Genomic DNA, 22,527 nt, shown 5'->3' with positions numbered 1-22,527 from the left:
TTCAATTAAGTAACTCCCAAACCTGGAGTTACATAGACCCGAGTATAGATTACTCGGGGGCGCGGGGCGGGGGGGGGGGGTTATTGCAGTGTTAACACGTATTCGCAACTGTCCACGATTGATGCAACTCAAGTGCTTTAAGAGAAGAAGGTACTCACATTTATCTGTAAAAGTTGCTGATTTGTATTTTTTGTTTTTTTAGTAACATTACTCTCTGTTTCTTTCTCCCTATTTTCTCTTGCCTTGCCATCCTCTCTGGTTCCAGTGGGATTCAATCAATGAAATGGATGAGTTTTTCAGCCCTATTCACACGTACCAGGTCTGTAACGTGATGAGTCCAAACCAGAACAACTGGCTGAGGACTAACTGGGTGCAAAGGGAAGGCGCTCGCCGTGTTTACGCAGAGATCAAGTTCACTCTCAGAGACTGTAACAGCATGCCCGGAGTGCTAGGGACCTGCAAGGAGACCTTCAACCTCTACTACCTGGAGTCTGACCGGGACCTTGGTTCTAGCACGCGGGAGAACCAGTTTGTCAAGATAGACACTATTGCAGCGGATGAGAGCTTCACCAGTGTGGACCTTGGGGTAAGGCGCTTGAAACTGAACACAGAGGTCAGGGGAGTGGGGCCTCTGATGAAGCGGGGCTTCTATCTGGCCATTCAGGACATTGGGGCATGCATCGCAATTGTCTCGGTCAGAGTGTACTACAAGAAGTGCCCGGCAATGGTGAGGAACCTAGCCTCGTTTTCGGAGGCCGTGACAGGGTCTGACTCCTCATCCTTGGTGGAGGTGCAGGGAGAGTGTGTCGGGCACTCGGAGGAGAGAGACACCCCAAAAATGTACTGCAGCGCAGAAGGGGAATGGCTCGTCCCCATTGGGAAATGTGTCTGCAGTTCTGGTTATGAGGAGCACAGAGATTCATGCATAGGTAAGTGTGACTGACTGGAGTTTGCTGCTTTATGGCTTGCTGGTGTATGGTGAATCACTGACTACTATCTGTTTTTCTTTGATTTATTATTCAGGCAGTTTCAAGCAAATAAAATCTTGCCAAGAGCACTTATCAGTATTCTCACTGTCCATCTGCAATGTTTACCCTGCCCGGGCTATTTGCAATAAAGTTAAATTCTAAAAGCTAAACTTCATTAATAAATAACATTAACAAAATCCATGAATAGCTCCAAGGGCTTCTGAAAAAGGTCATACAATGCCATTACAGGATTTTGCCTTGTTTTGTGATTGCATCAATACAGTGCTTATTATCCATTCAAGACGCCAGAGTACTTTCCATGGACAAGAATGCTACTCCATACATTTTAGACATTGAGCGGCAGCTCTGTGGGATATGGAGAACACTCCAACTGGCAAATTACTATTTTGACAGTATTACTGATTATCCTCAGACCAGCCCTCCTGTTGGTAAAGAATCATGGAAATTTCCAGTTTTGTTTATGCTTTTCACAATGAGACTCTACTGACAATAATTAAAAATCTCGCCATATAGAGACAGTTCTTTCAAATGGACATTACCGGGAAATATTTTGCTAAATTAAGAATATTTTAGCTCTGAACACGGAAAATGTAAATTCATGTGGGTAAGCCATTCATGTCTCGTTTACCAATCTATTTTACGCCTACATAACCACATTAAACAGTATGCTAAGTTTACCTGTGCCAGTGTTGATATGTGTGAAAAATATGGCTATTTGAATAATCCTTAATTTGTTAATGCTGTTTTATGAACTTTTGTGAATGTCTTACATATTTCTTCCTCCATTTTATTTAAAGCGGCATAGTCTCAACATGGCATACTTTTTTTGTACTGAAAGTGTATACTTTCCATACAAAACCTATGCTAGACAGCACACTTTTGAATCATGGTGCAATGGTGTGTGTGTGGCTCTAGGAAGTCTGTTTTTGCACCAACACAGGGGTAGAGAGTTTCAGAAGGCCATATTTAGTAAATATGTTTATGTTCTGCTTTCTTCCCCTTGTTCAATGCAGCTCAGTGACCCTTGTTGCTGTGCGGCATTGTGGTATATTCCGGCAAATCTGCTCTGCAGTTCTTAACCTAGTCATGGGGCCCTGATTCTACATGGCGTCCTTTCAGTTTTATTGGGAAATTGTCTTATATTACTGGGCTTTGCCAGTATGAGAGGGACGGGGTAATAACAAAATCTGTCATCAGTGTATGCGTTTGTATCTTGTCATTGCCTCCTATGATCAGCCACAGCCCTGGCAGGTAAGAGCTGCCAGGTGAGGCTGGGTTGGTGGGCTGATTCGACGACCACAAGGAAAAATTAAGTAAAGAATTCATTTTCCATCATCATCATCATCTGGATCTCGAACCCCTATGGGGAAGCTAATGCCAGCTGGGTCCTTATGATTGTAAACAAATATTGACCAATGGCAATGGCTAGATTTTGAAATCTAAGACCATAAATCAGCTCTAGGCCCCTTTCTCTTGCTCAAATCCAATTATATTTTAGCACAGATTGAAGTATCTTTTTTTTACCTTGGTGAAGAATACAAAATCCAACAATAAGTGGCTCACTGACTATTTCCTATCTCTCTTACAGGTGCACTGGCTATTGTTCTTAACAACCTCTGTTTTTAATCCCTTAATACGCCACCCCGGGTCAATTACCACCCTCAAGGGCAGGACTTCATTCTTAAAATGCTTGTCTGGAATATTATATAGGTATGAGAATCAAATCTGTGCCCTCCAGTGAGGTTAAAAAAGGAATGGCTAAGCTCTTGGTTTTAAGATAATGCAAATCCTCTGTCCAACTAGTTTCTTTAGCACTTTGCCTGAGGCAACTCTTTATCTGGTTAATCGAAAACACTTCTCGTCCTATACACCTCTCTGGCACATTAAGACGCTTTTGCATTATTGTCCCCGGAGACATATAGACGTGCAAGGTTCTGGCATCGGCCAGCACACTCCAGGCTACAATCCACAACTCCCTCCTTACAGCTTGGATAATAGCATTTTTAGGGAGATCAAGAAGCAATTTTAGGCAATTACCTTCTAACCTTCCCATACGACCTGTCTGTCCAAAGCCAACACCTCTGCTCCATATAAGGTCTGTGAAATTAGCTTATCCTTAATAACTTTGCTTAGTGGCTCCAAGGTGTAGCTGCCGAAGTTGAGATTGAACATTTTCACCCCATTCACTACTGCAGACGGCGCAAGCCTCTAAGTAGCCATTTGTTTATCCCACCTCAGATCATCTGAAAAGGTTAGCCCTAGGTATTTATACTCTCTACCCTGCTCTAATCTTACATTACCAAGGAACCATTTAAATTTCCTTCGCCTCCTAGTGAAGAACATTGTTTTTGTCTTAACTGCATTTATTGTATGTTTATTTTCAAGGCAGTAAGCATTTAGGGCATTTAGTTTCGGTTGAAGCCCGATAGGTGTAAGATCCATCACTGACAGATCACCTGCTTACATGAGGCAACTAATGTGCCTACCTCCAACCTTAGATGAGAAACTGTGAGTAGCAGGTCTGCAATAAACAGACTGAATAGCAGGGGTGCTAAAACGCACACCTGTCGCAGGTGGTCCTCCACTGGAAATCTCCTAGTCAAATTCCCGAGCCCATCCAGATCAATCTGAACCCAATGACCACAGTGGTACTTCATCACCAGGCCCAACAAGGCTCCAGATATCTTCCACTGCTGTAGTTTATGCCACAACGTATCTCTAGCCACCCTGTCAAAAGTCGATCGGAAGTCAATGAAGCAGCAGCAAAGGCCACCTACTGACTCCATTGAGTTCCTTGGGACTCCCCACCATGTGAAACAGTGATCCATTGTGAAATGCTTCAGCCTAAAGCCTCCTTGCTCCATTGGAATCAGACCAGTATGAAAAGCCGAGACTGCTTAGTGCTTTCACAAATTCTGGGCATATAATTTAGACGGGATATCTAGGAACGAGATCAGATGGTAGCTTGCTGTCTGATCAATTTCGACCTTTTAATTAATGGGTTTCACTATAGTCCCTTTCCAAAACTCTGGGCGGGAGCCCATAAGCGTTACCCATTGGATAAATCTGCTCAGGATTGGGCCCCACTCCATGGAACTTTTTAAAACATCACTGAGGGAAGACCATCTAGGCTCCTGCCCTAGAGGCTTTCAAGTTACAGATTATCTTGGACAGAACTACTGCTATCTGTGTTTTAGCTATCATTTCAATATCATCTTCAGAGCTAGCCTGCATCTTTAACCTATTCGCTATATTTTCACCCCTATATAAAGAGGAGATAAATGTGAACCAGTCTTCTTCACTTATTTGAGCCTCTAGTGAAGATGGTGAAGAGAAGGTTATGGTGTTCAATAACTGCCCTAACTATTTACTATCCTTGTCAGCTATTGCCACTAACATTGCCTCCCAGTTTAATCTCCAGACCTCCCTCTTTTTATGAGCACAAAAGCTCCAATAGGCCTCTTTCAAGACAATCATTTCTGTTCTTAAATTATCGTCATTTGGATTTAACATCTAGTGGCGGCGACTCCTGTATACCTCCCTTATACCCTCCTGACATTCATCATCTAACCAAGAATTCCTCTTATCTCTTGGACTGGTACATAGATATGGACCTCATTTTACCAGCTTAAATTGAGCTAGTAATTTATTCATAAGCCTGCAGTACCAATCCAGTGAATCATGGCCTGCCTGCTCCTAATTGGAAGGTTTCAAAATCCACTGCAGAAAAAGCTTGCAATGCATTTTCCATGATCTGGACTCTGATTCTCTTGTGGTAAACTGCCTTCAAGTGGGTTAAAGCATAGGGACGTGGTGAGAGTACATCATTCAACTCCAGGCAAAGGTCAAGATGATTGCTGGGTGCCATATCTGCAACTTGTTTAATCGATGGAACTGGTGAAAAGGGACCTTCATATAGTCTATGGACAGTTTACTATTACCATGCTTAACCCCTTCCATGCTGGTGACGGAACCGCTCCGTCACCATCCTCGGTCGCGCTGTGCTGGTGACGGAGCGGTTCCGTCACGGCCCGCTCGGCGCGCATGCGCGGCCCGTTCTATTGAGCGGGCGTAGCTGTGACGGAACTGCTCCGTCACAATCACAGCGCGCCCGAGGCTCGTGACGGAGCGGTTTCGTCACGAGCATGGGAGCGCCGCGCGGCCCCCTCCCCCTAGCCCGGCGGCGCCGCAGGGAAGGTGTTAAATGGTCTTGCAGCCGGAGTACAATAGAACACGTAACAACCACAAGTAAACTATAGACAACAAACATTCACAGATTTTGTTGCCACATATTATTACATCACCTGAATCCTGTTTTCATAATATGGTGGTAAAAGGTTTAGAGCAAGCACTGCTTCAGCTTACCACCAATGACACAAAAGAATGTTAGCCAAAAATGTTTTGTTGTCCGGCCCTACATCTTTAATCTATATGCAGTTGGAGCATTTGAAATAAATAGTTACATTTCATGATTATTGTAATTTTACAATACTAACTCAACCCACAGAGAAAATGGCGTTAAACATGCACCACATAGGATGCACCATAGTCTTTGCAAAAGTTAATTGGTCACACATCAGCTGTTAATTGCTGTAGTCCTGAATTTAAACAGGTGACAATTTGCCCATATGGTGTTATCATCCGCATTTGATGACGTTTTTGCAAAGACATGGTCTGAAGATGGAAACAAACACTAACACAGTTAAATGTAGATGAAGAAGTGTGGAAAGAAATATTCCTTACTTGTTGTTAAATTTATGTTTACATCACAACATTCTGGAATATATTTACATGGAAATGGGGCAGCGCAGTGAGCAATTTTGCAGCGCCTCGCTGCGTCATTAAAAAACTCTGGGATGCACCATATTTACAAGAATAAGGTGCACCCCTGTGTTTTCCCTTGTAGTTGGTGCTAAAAAAAGCATCCTAGTGTCAACACAGACAACCCTGCTCCGTAGTCTATGTTGCAGGGATGATTGTTTATGTGCAGGAAGAGACACCTTCCTGCACATAAATAATCTTTAAAGACGATTTGCTCTTTCTATGTGTGCTTCAGAATGCACCACTTATAGAAAGAGCAAAAAAAAACAAGAGAAATAAAAGTATTTCTCCTCGTTGCGCCAATCTAACACCTGCTTTTCAGTAGCGTTAGTTTTTGGCACTACCTCAGATTTACAGATCCTTGTAAATCTGGGGCAGCGACAAAAAGCAATGGAGGTTGCTGTGGAACACCCATTGCAACAAACATTGCACGCCTCTTTCATGCAGATACTTGTGTGAAAGGGTACAATATTTACAAAGCAGCGTTAAGTCATGCAAAGTGGCTTAACGCCGCTTTGTCAATATGGAGCAGAGTATTACGCCACCGGAACGTCGAAAAAAGTGACATTCCAGTGGCGCAATGCCATTGTAACTATACACTCTGTTCTCAAAGCCGCAGGTGTTTCACATAGAGTGCTCTCAAAGCAACACTTGCTATAGGAGAGTGCTCAGAGTTTAGAGGGATTCCAAACATGTGGTATCTCTGTAAAGTAAGATGTTTTACCTTTTAAAGTGACTCGTAAAGGGCACATTTTGATAAATATGAAATACTCAAAATAGCTCTGCATTGCAGTGCCTGAACCCCTTTCGAATGACCACAAACTGAACCGGAAACTAAAGATATATTTTAACACATACACATGATGTGTCGAATAAAAGAAAAGCACTTGTATTAAAGGACGTGTGTACATGTAGCATTAGCGTACATGCTTTAACCCCTTGGTGCTGGGGGGTAGGGAGGTCGCGCGGCACCCCCATGCTCGTGATGGCACCACTCCGTCACGAGCCACGGGTGCGCTGTGCTTATGACGGAGTGGTTCCGTCACGGCTCCGCCCGCACATTAAAACCGCCGCGCATGCGCGGAATTAATGCCGTGTAGGCGGGGCGGCCGCGCCATGACGGAACCACTCCGTCATTAGCACAGCGCGCCTTTGGCTCGTGACGGAGTGGTTCCGTCACGAGCATGGAAGAGGTTAAGTTATCTTAATCTGGTTTATGACCGCTGCAATGTTAATACAAAGGCGTCTCTGTGTTTTCATTCATAGCCAATAATTAATTACTGGTGAATAGCAATTCATATAGATTCTGATAAATGCGAGTAGTTTTCTTTCTTGGATCTATCATGTATTTTCTAAAACGTTAAAATCCGCCTTGTTTCAGTGTGCGCTAATATTTTAGAATAGCTCTACAATAATGCTGCAAAATATTCAACATATTACTTTTTTTCTCTATTTGAAAGCTCCCATTTCTTTGCCGCAAAATGACCGTGCTTTTGCCACATTATTCAGGCAAATGGGAAAAATAATTTGTTTTTCCATTTCCAATGATATATTGATGTTGTCCCACTACCGTGCCGATCATCCCCTATATAATTGTACTCCCAGATATGTTATGCCTTTCTGAGACATAATGTTTGAGATGGGAAGTGCCTAACAATTTGTTCAGTTGATGTTATTACTGCAAAAGCGTGAAATATGTCTACAAAGGTCATACATCTTTTAACAGAATTTTCCGATCTATTCAGGCGAGTAATGCATCCTCTGCATTTAGAATAATGTTCTCTTTGTGGCAGTGACTGCGCATTTATTGCCTTGGCTGCTTTAAGGGGGGTAAAGATGATTGTTCCAATGCTAACCGTAATGGGATAAAGGAATACCATTGCCTCACCATCCCATTAACACAAAGGGCCAGATGTAGGTGGCCCAATACCGGTCGGTAACGGCCTAAATTACCGAATTTCGTCCGTTACTGACCGGTATTGGGCATTTAGAGAGCACTCAAATTAGTGCTTTTCCCATTTTAGGATTCGTTATTTACCACCAACTATAAGTTGGTGGTAAATAAGGAATACCTTTGAAAATGCAAATCTGTGCATTTTCAACTGTGCGATGTGGCAGACATACATGCCCTTATGTGTGCTACATCTGCACACAAGCACGATTCAGGGGTGCAACAGGGTGTCAAAGTGACACCCTGACACCCTTGAATGTTTCCTTCATTTTACCGAATCGGTATTTACCGATTCGGTAATTGCCATTCATTCCTATGGACCTCCAGGCCCTTAGGAATGAATGGCAATTACCGAATCGGTAAATACCGATTCGGTAAATACCGAATCTTACCGATTCGGTAATTTTTCCCGGAAATGTATCTACATCCCATTTACCTATTCTTAAATACCGAATCGGTAAAATGCGGTATTTAAGAATAGGTAAATTGGGATTACCTATATCTGCCCCAAAATAACATAAAATAGTATGTGTATTTGTAAAGCGCACATTCACCCGGAAGGGTGTCTTGGCGCTGAATAACAGATGTTTATTGTTATCCAACTTAATGGTACTCATTTTATCGAACTCAGAAGGATGAAACGCTGAGTGGACCTGCCAGGATTTGAACCTGTGACCATGAGGTCAAACACAGGGCCCTACATTGGATGTATTAGGCCACTAAGCCACCAGACCCAATGAGCCCAAGATGTATCTGTTGCAACTCATGATTGTCCATTGAGTATTGTAGTGACGATTGACTTTCTTTGAATCTCATCAGTCCCTGAAAGAAGACACCTCAAACTCAGTGACTAGGGAGATAGCTGTACTAAGGTCAAGCTAGGTGTGTTTTCAGCCGCCTATATCCTATATGTGCATGTTATCTCTGGCTTCTCTATTCTACTGGAGACGAGTCTGATTCATTTGCGTATGGGATTTATCACTGAGGTTTGTTCGCAAGGACATTTGCCAATATTTTGATGTATCCATTTATGAAATACATGGTCAGTGATGGCTTATAATGTGCGCTTTCTTTCACATCCGCTCACACATACACAAACACACACACCCATTCACTGCATGCATGCCCAAATTCACAAACATTCATACATATACACACGCATGAACACACTCAACATCAAAAAGAAAAATCGACGGACTGTCAACGGTGATCTAGGGTTGTATGAGGGAAGCCTCTGTTGGCTTCTGAAGGAATATCCTGCCTCCTCCTCCTCTCATTGGCTGCCCTTGTCAAAGGGCGGCCAATAAGAGGAGGACCTTCCTTACCTCGTCAGAGTGAGATAGAGCCAGTGAGAGTTGCTGACACCACCCTACCCTATGCAGAGTGTCACTGATGGACACTCAGTTCTGGGAACTTCAGGGCTTAAATCTGAAGACTCTACCAGGATGAAGAGGTCAATCCACTGGGCTGCGAAATCTTCATCCTGGCAAATTCTGGGCTCAGGCATCTAAGCATTTAATGCATGTACAGTGCCTGGCTGCCTGACCAGACCATGAAGAGTGTCTGTCAGGCTGACCTTTGCTCGAGCTGACAGACACTCTTCCCGCGTTAGTAAAAGGCAGAAGGGTGGGGCCCCTCCAACTGCCCTTGATTATGGGTCGCAGCTGGACATAGGCATTATATTTTCAAAGTGTGGTCCAAGAGGGGGCTCCTATGTTATGCTTCCTGGAAAAGTTCAACAAATGAAAGTTGTGTGTACTTCACAGAACCTATATAACTGGTTATCTCCTGGGAACTTCCCCAACATGTTTTTAGGATGGGTCCACCCAAAAATCCCTTCCCTTACTTCCTGAGAAATATGAAGAGTGTTCAAAATGTAATCTTATTTTCTATGTTTATTCTGACATCTGGGGGTGGGGGGTCTAAACATTTATAGAAATGTTCACAAATATTGATGATTTCTGTTAGTTTAATGGTCGTTACCATGTCACAACATAACATATGTATTGGTAAAAGGCCACTTTTATCCCTTGGCTATCAAGTTGCTAATTAACAAATGTGTACCGTTACTCAATGCAATGGTATTCATTTTACTCACCTTTAAAAGTTGAAAGGCTGAATAGGCCCACTGGGATTCAAACCTGTCAATATTGGGTCAGCTATAGGTCCCCGCAGTGGATAAAAGTAACCCAATTCAGATGCAGGCCTTGGTCTTTTAGCCTTACATAAAAAACTCCATCTGAATCAAACATTTTCTGCAACTGGAATGCTAATAACCTGTACGTCTTTTCACATTGCATTATTATTTGTCATGTATTTGCAAGAGGCAACAATTTGCTTATTTGACACATCTTGAGAAAATACTGTCAAACAAAAATTTTGATTCGGTCATTCAGCGAAAGGTTTCCGTAAGTTCATCCTGCATATGTTAGACAAGAATCCGAACAGCATGATCTAAGGTAGCCTGTGCCTTCTTTATTCAGTTCATCCTATGTTAAGCTTCTTGCACCATTCAGCACCTCAGTATACCCTAGCTGATGACCATAATCTATAAAAATCAATATGCCTCTTATAGGGGCAGATTTATCAAGGCAATTTTTAGTCGCAAACGGTGCGATTCGCAAAAAAGCAGCGTTTGCGACTAAAAATTCTAAAATGGTATGTATTAGGGAAATCACATCGCAAAATTAAGGAATCGCAAAATTTGCGATTCCTTAATTTTGCGTAGGCATTTAAGGAATCACAAATTGCGATTCCTTAAATGCTATGCAACAAGCATTTAATTTTTGCGAATTCTCCTTAAGAAATCGCAAATTACCACCAACTTCAAGTTCGTGGTAATTTGCGATTTCTTTCACAAATGCACTTTTTGGCATTTGTGAAGGTGCCATATGGCGCACATACAAGCCTTAGGGTAGTGCGCCATATGCGCTGACATTATCATTTCAGGGGTGCATCAGGGTGTCCTTATGACACCCCTGCACCCTTGAAATTATTCACAATTTGCAATTCACAAATTGCGAATCACAAATTGAGAATAACTTCCCATTCATTCCTATGGGCCTCCTGGCCCATAGGAATGAATGGGAAATGATTCCTTAATTGCGATTCGCAATTTTCTAATCGCAATTAAGGAATTTAAAAAAATCGTAAATAAATTGCGATTTTCTACATTCATCCCTATTTGCAAATCTCAAATAGGGATTTCTAAAGAATCGCTATTTTAGATTCGCAAATCAGGATGTTGATACATCTGCCCCATAATCTTCAAGGGAATCCCTAAGCTTTCCTTTGCCATTAGGTTGATTTCAATCGACAACATTCATCCCACATCTGTCTAATTTGGGTCTCAATTGGTGCATGGCTAGCTCAAACAACAACAGGAGAAATTTCTGTGCAAGCCTGAGAAAGACTCGAAACCCTAAAATGTCTGCAGTGCTTGTGAACTGATAAAGTAAATGAGTCTTGCAAATGTACCAATGCAAATAACAAGTTTGTTTATTCTTGCATGATCAGAAATACAATGCGCCATGGTTAAATCAGACAATCACTATAATCATTCCCTTTATGATGTACATGTGTCCATTGGTACCCAGATCCAGCTTCTGTGTCCATCTTAAAATGGGCCCTGAGTTAGGTTATTTTTACACGAATTGTGTTACTCTCACCACATATCTGCTTAAATTTGAGGGGCTTCCCTCTTTGGGCTTTAAGGTCTATATGCTGACCCAGTTATTGATTTGTTGTCCAATATATGGCATGGTCATCTCTACTCTCCTCTTCCAATCCACCAAGAGCTTGTGAATCCTGCAATACAACATTTAATTCATCAGGATGGTGACTTTACATTCCTTGCCCTACTACTGTCACTAGGAATGACTTTACAAACACACAGTCATGTTAAGATATTTTTGTTGCCCTGTCTGTGTGGGGCTGCCTTTGCATCTTCCTCCTGAAATGTTGTACTAAGGTTAAAGTTTTTATGAAATTGTTTTTTTCCCAATATTAAGTTTATAGTTTTTATTAAGCTGTTTCTTCTCCCAGCAATAAGGATAGCCACTCTCAGTTGTACACTCTGTTGTGGATTATCATCACGTTTTCCACTTAGTTTCCTAAAGTTTCGGAAACCCAATATCCATTCACCACACTAATACATTCTCAGAAATGGAGAAACTGTGTGTGCTAGCTTACCTTCTTCATTGACTCAACATTATCAAACCCAACAATGAGCATTTCATTACAAGCCTAATATTTCTTTATCTATATTTTTTTCTAAAATATAACGTTGAAGTTTCATGGTTTGTTTTGATTTTGAAGTTGGTCTATGCAACAGTTGCACACACGCACAGCATATGTGTCAGACTGTGCCCCACTCTGAACACTGTCATGACTGTATCATTAAACACTTACAATTTCTCATTAGTTTGTATGTTATGAAGTAGAAAACAGATACAATATATCTCTATTATGCCAACCAAGATGGGCCGTGATCTCTATTTTCACATAATCAATTTAATTACTGAATCAAGAAATGATTTGGTAATGGATGTCATTGCTCTCTGGTCAATGCAACACTGATACTTTAAGGGAATGACTAAAGAAAATACCAGTTGCCATCTACTCATTGCAATGTGAGTTCTACCATGTTACTAAATTAGGAACTGTCTAGAATTATAGATATGGAGCTATCAACCACTAGGATGTTTCACCAATGACTTATAATTAAAAGTATAGGCAACTAGAGCCAAGCTACATTTGTCTTTGATGCAATTTAGAACTGTGGGGTGAGCACACCCCCTTGCTGATTGACATCCTCTATAATCACTGCCTGTGAGAATCATGCAACATATAACCTTGCTTCTTCTCTTCGTCTTAACTCCACTGACCACCACTACTCTAAACATGTTACTGTAGTAGAGCCGCCCTTCACAAACTCTCTCAGCAGAGCGTTCCCCTTCAAAATATATTTCAATAGAAATAATCTGTCATGCTGCCATCATCCATGAACTTTTTAAATTTTCCCTCACCCTTCCTCCTTGACTGATCTGCTTGACTCTCTTATTGGGTATGGGAGCCCTGCAGGTGCAGTCCTCAGAATTGTTATGCTTATAGAGAGCCTCTGTGAAGAAAGGAAGTCATCTGCTGTTTATTGTGGTTCTCCACAGATCAGTGTGAGAAAGAGGAGTGGGTGAGCGGTAGTGCCTCAGTCTCATCTCATCATGTTAGCATTCTTCTTTAATCTGGTCATGCCTAAAGAAGTTGGGGATTTTGGGGAGACAACAATTCATTATCTTTCATTCCATTGACTGTATAAGGTCTCTGTTTGGCTAAATATCAAAATATTGAGGTCAAGAATATCAACCTGAACTTACGTTGAGTGCACAGTATCGATTTCCAACATACTGTTAAGGTAAGCTTACAATGGGGAGTACAGATTAACTATTCTAACTCCAAATTTGTTAACCGCGATGATGCCTTAGAAGTCACTATTTTGCAGTCGATATTGATATGTTGGGAGACTCCCCTCTAGAGATGCAAGAAAAGTGGAGGATATGTGCCCATCCTTCAATGTCTCACTTTGGGCCTCTGGAAACCTGGACAAGTTTGGGGAATACTATGGACTAGACACTTCCAAATATTAATGTAATCGCAGAAAAATGCTAGTGATGACTTAGTAGTGCGTAAAAGGAATTCAATTCACTTCTGTTTTTCAGAAACGGAAGATATATATTAATTTATACAAATATATTCTTTACTACAGAGGTGTATTCCTCAGGGCCAGGAAGTCCAGACCCATGCTTATTTTCTGAATATCTAAATATAATAGGTTTCCTTAAAATGTAAATGTAAATGGAATTCATTTTTAGTTCAAGCCTAGGCAGTGCATGAGCTGTCTATAAGACCTGCTTTAGTTGAAAAGGATTTAGCTCCCGCCTGCTGCCTTACCATTGGTTCCGTGCAGTGACACTCTTCTTTGCTGCTTCCTAACTGGTTCAGGCAGTTATATCTCAGTTCAGTTTTTTGAAGACGAGCACCCACCAACTACACTTACCATCTGCTTGCATTCTTAATCTCTTTTTGCCTGTTTCCGCCCTGGTGTAAGTGTTGCTGTTTCCCTTTTGTGCTGCTGGGACCTTTTGTGTGCTTCTCTGCGTGCTCTAGCTAACTCGCTCACTGATGTGCTGCTTTTCTCTTCCCCCTCCCGGCCCACTCCCCCCTTGCTTCCCCATCTACTCCTTCATCTGGTCCTTTCTTTTCTTTTTGAGCGGGTGGTGGGAGGGAGGACCCAGCAGCAAATTGCTGCCAACTCTCACCACTTACCAAAAAAAGCTTTCATGATACTCAAATATTTTTTTAAAAGAAGCAGCCACGGCTCGTGCAGGGCGTTACACCGGGCGGTGACGTCAGGCAGAGGAGGGGCAGGGTGGGGGGTTGTAAAATGCGGGATATAGACGATGTCAGGTAAGTACAGAGAAAAAAAATAAACAAATTTCGTTGAGCTCGCTGCATCAAATTTGGCGATGCAGTGCGGGTAACGAAATTCGTTTTTCTTTTTTTTTTCGGTACTTACCTGACATCGTCCATATCCCGCATTTTACAACCCCCTACCCTGCCCCTCCTCTGCCTGACGTCACCGCCTGGAGTAACGCCCTGCACGAGCGGTGGCTGAAAAGAAATGCCACCCATGTCCTTGCATGGGTATGCCCATGCATGGTGGTGACACATAGTTGCTCTTCCATGATAACACAAATCTCGAATTTGTCAATAGATCGCTTCACACAAATCTTGGGCAAGTTGTTCTGGGCTTTCGCTTTCCATTGTAGCTGTCGGCACAAGTGTTTTCATTGGCTTTGCTCAGACACAATGGTGTTATGTCCAGGTGTTCCTCTCTCTCTCGCTCTCTGTGACTCTGAGTATACAGTGATATCTCATTAACACTCCTCGTCCCAGCTCTTACACACAACCTTCCCTTCCATTATCACAACTTCGATCCCTAATGCTTTGGGATTACACGAAGCCCCTGGGTAACATGAGCATGCCAAAAGACACAGGCATGCCCAAAAGACATTCTTTAAATGAACAATGCTCGCAGCAGCAGCTGGATCCTTCTGAAGAAACAATGAGAAAGGAAAATAATTTTCAGGCATATATATTTTGTACAGCTGATATTCTATACTCCCATTTCCTAAAATACTTTTATGCGCAAATATAATGAAAAAAAATGTTGGTGAAATAAAATATTTGCCCAAGATCACACAATTTATCCAGGTTTTTTGGTTTCACTTTGTACAAGTAGGCCACTAAACGACTAGAGATTTGTCTCTCCTTTTTATGTCATGCTTTGTTTTACCTCTCTGTGCATTTTTCTGCAGCTTGTATATAGGGGCAAACTTCACCGGAAGCTATAGGGGCGCTTAGCACCAGTTACATTATTCAAGGTCCCATTTTTCAAGCATGGGGAGATTAAGTGATTTTACCAGAATAGCAGTATATTGAGCCAACGCAGAGACTCCAACCTGGTTACCCAGCTCCAAGTCGGCTGCTTTGGCCACTATGCAACATTCTGGATAGAGCGAGGGGGCAGGCAGAAGCCACATGAAAGTTCAGCTCGTCATGGGCCATGGTGTAGTCCTGGTGTTTCCTTAGAATTCTAGGGATGGCTGTCCCAGTTTTATCCTAAATTAGGGTTAAATAAGATTACAAGGCCCAGAATTCTAATATATAAATTGCACTTTTGCAATAAAATGTGTTATTTGTACTGTCTTCTGTACTCGAAAATAAACAGAACCCTCCCAAATGCAAGTTTACCAGATGACTTCATCACCAAGGGGGCAATACTTTTGGCCTTTCTTTTATAGAGCATTCTATTGAGGTACTATTTCAGGTGAAGTGAATCAGAACTACAATTCCCAGAATGCCTTGTGTTGTGAACATCCAGCACCAAAGACCAGTGCACAGCATTCTGCTAATCTTGCTTCTATACAGGGCATGTGCGTGTATGAAACGCTCACCAATGTTTTTGCTGCACTTCCTCCTCAGGCAATACTCGGGGTACTGGAGCTTTGCCCACCAAGGACATCATACACAGCACAGCAGCATATACACAACTACATATTGTGCACACAGAAGAGTACGTTTTTTTCTGACACGTACAAACGGGCCAAACATGTGAACCCAACCTGTGATGGAAGGTACTTTTAACCCTCCAGGCTACTTCACGATGAGCCAAATCTGGAACCTGACATATTTCTGAACTCTCACTAGTAGGAACATTAATCACCAGAGTTATCTTGATATTTGTATTGTTGCCTGAAAACCACCGGATGCACAAGGAAGGTCATATGCTTTTAAACCAAAAAATATTTTTAAACTTAGCGCCCTACCGAAGTCAAGACCTGTTGCAAAGGCACCACCCTAAAGCCAGTCTGGCTCCCAGCAATGGGGTAGGACAAGCATTCCTAAGAATGGGGTGAGATCTAACTTCATACACATTTAATAAGGAAAAGATCTATGTAAGTGGTGGGGTGAGATACTTTACCCAAATTTCAGCAGGCAAAACAAGTTAACAAATTTCTTCTAGATGATTTAAGGGAGAGTAGACTTCTCCAATCAAAATTGTTTGAGATTTTTAGGATCAAATTTACTAAAACGCTGCAGACCCTTATGGTCATTTATTAAATATTCCAGTACTTTCATGGTGCGCCAGCGAAGCCTGGCCTTTCCTAGGCGTAGATCTCATTTTTAGGTCAAGTGTAAGCGTAGGACCTCATGCCTGGGAGTCTGGGCATGTTCTCCACTGGGCTGTGCAACACAGCCAGGTGGAGAAAATGCTATTGGTGCATGACTGTTTGGCCAGGAGGGCCGGCCACATAGTCATGTGCACTAAGGGAGTTCAAACTACTCCTGCTCCCTCTGATGGCGGCGAGCCCAGCACCTCCCTAACAGTGCTTTGAGTGGCACCAAAAAAGAAAATAATAGTAACGTCTTATCACCATTTTCTTTTTCTTTTTTTGCACTGCTCAAAGAGCAGTGGGACGATGCTCCTCCACCTTAGCGCAGGAGCCGCAACTGGCTGCTTCTGCCTGTTCCTGCTGTCTTAGGAGAGGTTTGGCTCTCCATCAGGAGGCAGCGATTCACTGATTCACCATAGAAAAGCAAGAATTTTCTAAGGGCACACGAAAGAATGAATGAAAAGCAATGGGCGTGCTCTAAACACACAGATTAGAAACAGTGTGTCTCAAAGAGACAGTGCATGCGCTGCCTACGTCAGACCTAAAAATAAAGCTGGGGAAGGAGAGAGCAACACAGGAGAGACAGCAACATGGAGCATGGTTGGTTGGGGGAGAAACCCCAGGGATGTGGGGGGAGAAGTACATGGGAAGAACACAGAGCAGGGAGAGGTAAAAGCAAAACAGGGTATAAAGAGCTGGAAAGCACATTAAATCTGATGGAGTGCTTAGCCCCCCCAAAAAATGTTATTTCAAACTTGAGCAGTGGAATGTGCACTAATCCCCCACTAAAAGGGTTCTGTTTGCTGGCTACTTTTTAACTCAAGCTTAGGCAACGTGCATGTGATATATGGAAGACCGGCTGTAATCACTATACAGAGTGTAATCCATCCTGCTGCTTGCCATTGGTTAACTCCTGCTCGCTCTTCTTTGCTGGCTGCTCATTGGTTAGCGCTCCATATACATCACTTCCATTTTTCCCTCAGTAGCACTGTACATGTTTATATGTTCCTTTGGGGGCTACCTTTTTGTTTCCTGCCATTGTTACACTGTGGGTGCCTATTCCTAGTACCTTGCTCCATTTATTTGATCATAACGACGACCACTTCATGGGCTGTCAAACACATAACTGTTATGTACATGGGTGCTTCAATTTAATGTTTCAGCACAAGGCCCACTTTTTTATATTTTATTTATTTTTAAGAAGCATGGCACGCTAGACTTAATCTTCAAGAATAGCGTCAGCATGCCTTCCTTTTCTTTGGAGTGCGTCACGTGCAGGTTTTTTTGTTAAATACTCCTCTGCTAACCAAAAAATTTAAATAAACAACATTATAATCATAATGCCAATAGCTTTAACATTTACAAATGTGAGACCTATTGCATTGCAAATGCTTGTTGTAATAATTGTCCTGAAAATCAGTTATGTATCTGGTCTCTGGCCCCTAAGTGGAACTTTCCTCCTTTCACTCGCACAGAAATTAAAAGTGATGCTGCTTTCCTTAACAAATGAAATAGCTGTAAACCTCCTGCCTTTTTTACTAACACTGTCGGGCAATTTGTGTCATTTCCTGAGCATGAATTACGCATGTCAGAAAGTGGTTTATTAGTTGTGGTGGAGTGGTGTTCACCACAAGTAATAAAGTAAATATCTTGTTTGGTCCAGTTTCAGTATTTTAAATCTGAGCCCCTGATAGCTATGGCACAGAGCAGACAGGATTAACTTAACGAAAAAGTGAAAAGCATTTGAAAGTACAAAAATAGTTAAAAAGTTGAAAGCAAAACACAACTCCAATTTATATAAATGGAGAAAAATGTAATAAGCAAGATGACACCAAAACAACAAACATGCAATAAGGTGAACCAGAGGTATGAATTTTTAAAGATTTTAGTGAAAATAGCACTGAAATGTCAAAGCACCAATGGTAGTCAATGATTGAAGTAGACAGGGACCTAGGTGCGATTTGAGGTGGGCTGTGATGGAACCTGGTTTAGATACACCAACTCGATCGATCCCATTGAAGCCTGGAAGTAGACAAGTTTAAAACATTTCAAAGTCCAGATTCAATAAGGGATATGCTGTTTTTCTGAAGAAAAACTCTTATCCCTGCTGGACAATGATGAAATTGTAGTCGCCATCATGAAACGAAAGGTCAGATGCATGAAGCCGGTTGGTCCTCTGGCGCTTTTCAGATTTTGGTTGAAAACATTTTTAAGACCCAACACAGAAAGGGGCTTTGTTTTTTTCAGAGGTGCGGAGAGCTCAGCACAAGCCTTGCTTTTAGTTGTGGGCTCCAAGGCCTACATAGGAGTGAATTACTAATATGTAAAAGGGAGGTTTTTACCTGTCAGAAAGTTATTTTTTACAGCTTGCACTGCAGGATTTACACTGCAGCGGATAGGGTACAAGGGTAGCTCTGAAGCCATGTTTTCCTTTTTCACACTACTGCTTGGCACAATAAGTGTTGCAGTCCACTGGTGACATTTAACTTTTCAAGCCATTGATTTATTCCGCACCATTTACTTTTGCCTTATAGAAAAGGTAACTATTGCAATCAGGGATAAGCCAATTTATTCTCAGAGCACATATACTAGGCCCTAGATGATAATACCCCATTGTGCTGTCTAAAACCTGCAATGTAATTCAGCAAAAAATTGAGATGACCACACAAAGTGTGGCATTTTCTCAAAGCACAAAATGCCCAAAAAGTTCAGGTAAATCACGCAACATTTCAGTAAGGCCTTTCGTGCTGTTTTTAAGTGCAAACTACACACTTGCTAACATTTTGGACATGAGGACGTTTTTCATGCTAAAAGAATAGCGGAAAATCAAATGTAACTAGATAATCAACTGCTCACAGTAAGTTAATTTGTGTTGTTCATATGCTTCTACAATATGATTGTTTACCCGAATTACATTTCAATTATGCAACATGGCATAATGCATAATCTAGGGCATTTTGCACACCAAGTATAAAACAAAATGATGGAAATTACGCATGATTACACTTGCATAAACAATATGTCACCCAAGCCTCCTTGTAACTGTATTCATTAAGATGAAGCACAGTTCCCATAGCATTGTAATGATCATTTGCAGATTGTTATAAAACTCTTAATGTCAATCTTTTTTTTGCCTTCTGGGTGCTGATATGCATAGATTCTGAGATCGCAAATCAGGAGAACTGTGGCTCAATGGTTAGAGCGGCAGTCCCTGATGCAGAGGTCTAGCCCGGGACCAGTTTTCAATTTCCCGTCTCGGCGGGTCTTGGGCTCAAAAATTCCACGGACCTGATAATTCTCGCCTCGGTGCCTATTCCAATCATGGAGTCCCACTCTGCAACTCTGGGCAATAGCTTGCTTAATCTCCACAACGGCCCCCATAACGCTAAGGATGCCTGGCCTCCACCTTGGGGTGCCCAGGAGAGGACACCTCACAGGGAAAGCCAGGATGGGCTCCACAGCGGTATTCTTACCAGCGCCTTGACACCCTTGCGGGTGAGTAGTGCGCTATACAAGTATCAATTTACATTTACGTTCCAAATCAATACGGACCGTGTTTCTAGTCCTGAGCTGTCAACCCACAAATCAATGCTAAGGAGTGTGTCAGTCTAATTACCTGTAGGAAACCAAACAGACTAAAATACCCAGAATTCATTAGGTAACGGTTGTCACCTTAAAGCACTGAAATTGAAACAGCGTCCATAATGACATGGAGTGTGATAGCCATCGTATGTTCCATGTATAAATTCTTCTGATTTGAAGTGAAAAGCTAGGTAATAACAAGTGGATTAGCATTACTTTTGAATTTCAGATTTCACTTTCAGCTGGCTGATTCACATTGCTCTGCTAGTCTGTCAGTTTCCGAACATGCCCAGCAGTGTGCGAAGTTAAATTAATTCATAAAGTTCCAGTAATTCTAAAAAATACAACCAACACTTCCGTACTTTGTGATTTTTTTCACATGAGAATTTTCTCATTAAAATTGGTACTGTCATCCCCCTCAGTGATGACACTTGTCACCTCCAGCTTGACAAAATGGCAAAAATATGTGTTTAAACCACATATTTTTGCCATTTTGTCATCCCTCTCGGTGATGACACCCGGGGTGGCCCGCACCCACCGCACCCCCCTTCCTATGCCACAGGTCACACCCCATTTAAGTTGTTACAAGAAAAATAAGCTTTGGTAAAGCCAATAGGTCTTGCTTTGGGACCTACTGGATTTGGGAATGCTTTTTGGCAATCCTGAACAGGATCATTAAAAAGCACAAAATGTGGTGATTCTGTTTAGAAACTTAAAAATAAAAAAATAATAAAACTAAAGGTGAGAGCGTGTTAGTAGTCACATCATTCTGTAGGCCTGGGCTACATCACTGCACATGCATGCGCGTCGTGATTGGTGTTGCAAAGGTGTTTTACTTTTTATTCTTGATTCAAGATGGTGTTCACCACTTAGATTCACCAGTAAGAAAAATGCATTTTAAGTACGCTAAAGTGCTTCTATGGAAGGCTGGCAGCAATTCTCTGCCTGGCTGTTTCAAACAAATATAAGTTTAAAAAAAGCAACCACAGGTGTGCGGCAGCAGAAGAGGAGTGGGTGGAGAGGGGAGCAAAGTGGTGAAGTGGGTGGAGGGATAAATGAACAAGAGACTAATGGCCAACAGATCGGCGTGTACATTATCTGCAAGTATGCAACAGTAAAAATGTTGTCGGCTGAGCACATTTTGTACAGAAAGCAAAAAAACAACAATCCTAAAACACAAGCCGAGTCAAAAGAAAAAATAGTGCGCCGAAATGAGCTTAAATGGCCAGAAGGGAAATGTTACATGTAATAGGGCCAGGCTCCATGGGAAGGATCGGCACAGCAAAAAAAGGGACAAATATAACGGATTCACCATAGAAAAGCAAGGATTTATGAAAGGCACACAAAGGAATGAATGAAATGCGATGGGTGTGCTCGAAGCCCACAGAGTAGATATAGTGCATCTTGAAGAGACAGCGCATGCGCTGCCTATGCCAGACCTAAAAATAAAGCTTGGGAAGGAGAGAGCAACACAGGAGAGACAGCAACATGGAGCATGGGTGGTTAGGGAGAAAACACACGGGCTGTGGGGGAGAAGCACATGGAGAGCGCAACACAGAGCAGGGAGAGGTAAAAGCAAAAGTGGGTAAAATGAGCTGGAACGCATATCAAATCTGATGGAGTGCTTTACCAAAAAGAAAAAAATAGGTTTTTCAAAAGTGAGCAGTGGAATGTAATAAGTCTGCCTGTCAAGGTATAGTAAAGAGACTATCAGCTAGATGCATCAAGCGAAATACCGTTCGCAAAGGGGCAGATGTCCTCTGCAACCGGTATTTAAGCATTTGGGATGCATCATCCCAAATGCAAAATCACTATTTGCGATTCCATTTAAGGAATCTCAAATTGAGATTCCTTAAATGCAATGCATGAATGTAAAATAGCTAGCGATTTCGCTGATAGGGGTTGCTATTTACCGTGAAATCAAAATTCATGGTAAATAGCGAAAACCAGCCGCGTAGCTAGGGGGGGGCGAGGGGGGCGGACCGCCCCAGGCGGCACTCTTTTGGAGGCGGCAAGCACGCACTTGTGGCCCATTGCGGCGGCCTTAGTGATTTATTTGGGGACACTCACTGTCTGACACTTTGTCAGTCAGTGTCCCCAGCCCCTAAATAAATTATTAAGGCCGCCGCAACGGGCTGTTTGATGAAGTGCAAGCAAACTCACCTGCTTGCAACTGCTGCCTGCAGCCACGCACGTTGCACGCATGGGGGTGTGGTCACGACCGGGTCACTCCGAAGTCAGGATGCATAATTAATCATGGCCGAGCCGACGCTTGCCACTGGAGCAGTTGCCGCGGCCACACCGAGGCTGCAAAACCGTAAGTTACTGATAATTACATTTACCTAAAATAGCCCTACAGTGCGCAGCTACCATAACACCAGTAACTCACCGCATGTCCCGTTACGGAGACACTAAGAGCCCGGCCCCGATGTTCAGATTGGATTGGAAAGGA

General features: G+C 42.3%; 1 protein-coding gene across 2 annotated transcripts in view; it reads left to right on the top strand.

The window, feature by feature from the left end:
* The first annotated feature begins 268 nt into the window (after positions 1-268).
* Positions 269-22,527, top strand: part of EPHA8 (EPH receptor A8) — a 580,176-nt gene continuing 557,917 nt past the window's right edge. For both annotated transcript variants that reach the window (XM_078642852.1, XM_078642851.1), the window contains exon 1: positions 269-929. In XM_078642852.1, the coding sequence (XP_078498978.1) occupies positions 284-929 (646 nt within the window). In that variant the 5' untranslated portion in view covers positions 269-283. The remainder of the gene's footprint in view (positions 930-22,527) is intronic.

Source organism: Lissotriton helveticus, chromosome 5_1, assembly GCF_964261635.1.
Source record: "Lissotriton helveticus chromosome 5_1, aLisHel1.1, whole genome shotgun sequence".
Taxonomy (NCBI): Eukaryota; Metazoa; Chordata; class Amphibia; order Caudata; family Salamandridae; genus Lissotriton; species Lissotriton helveticus.
Note: the sequence above shows the minus strand (reverse complement) of the source record. Positions and strands in the feature narration are given on the sequence as shown.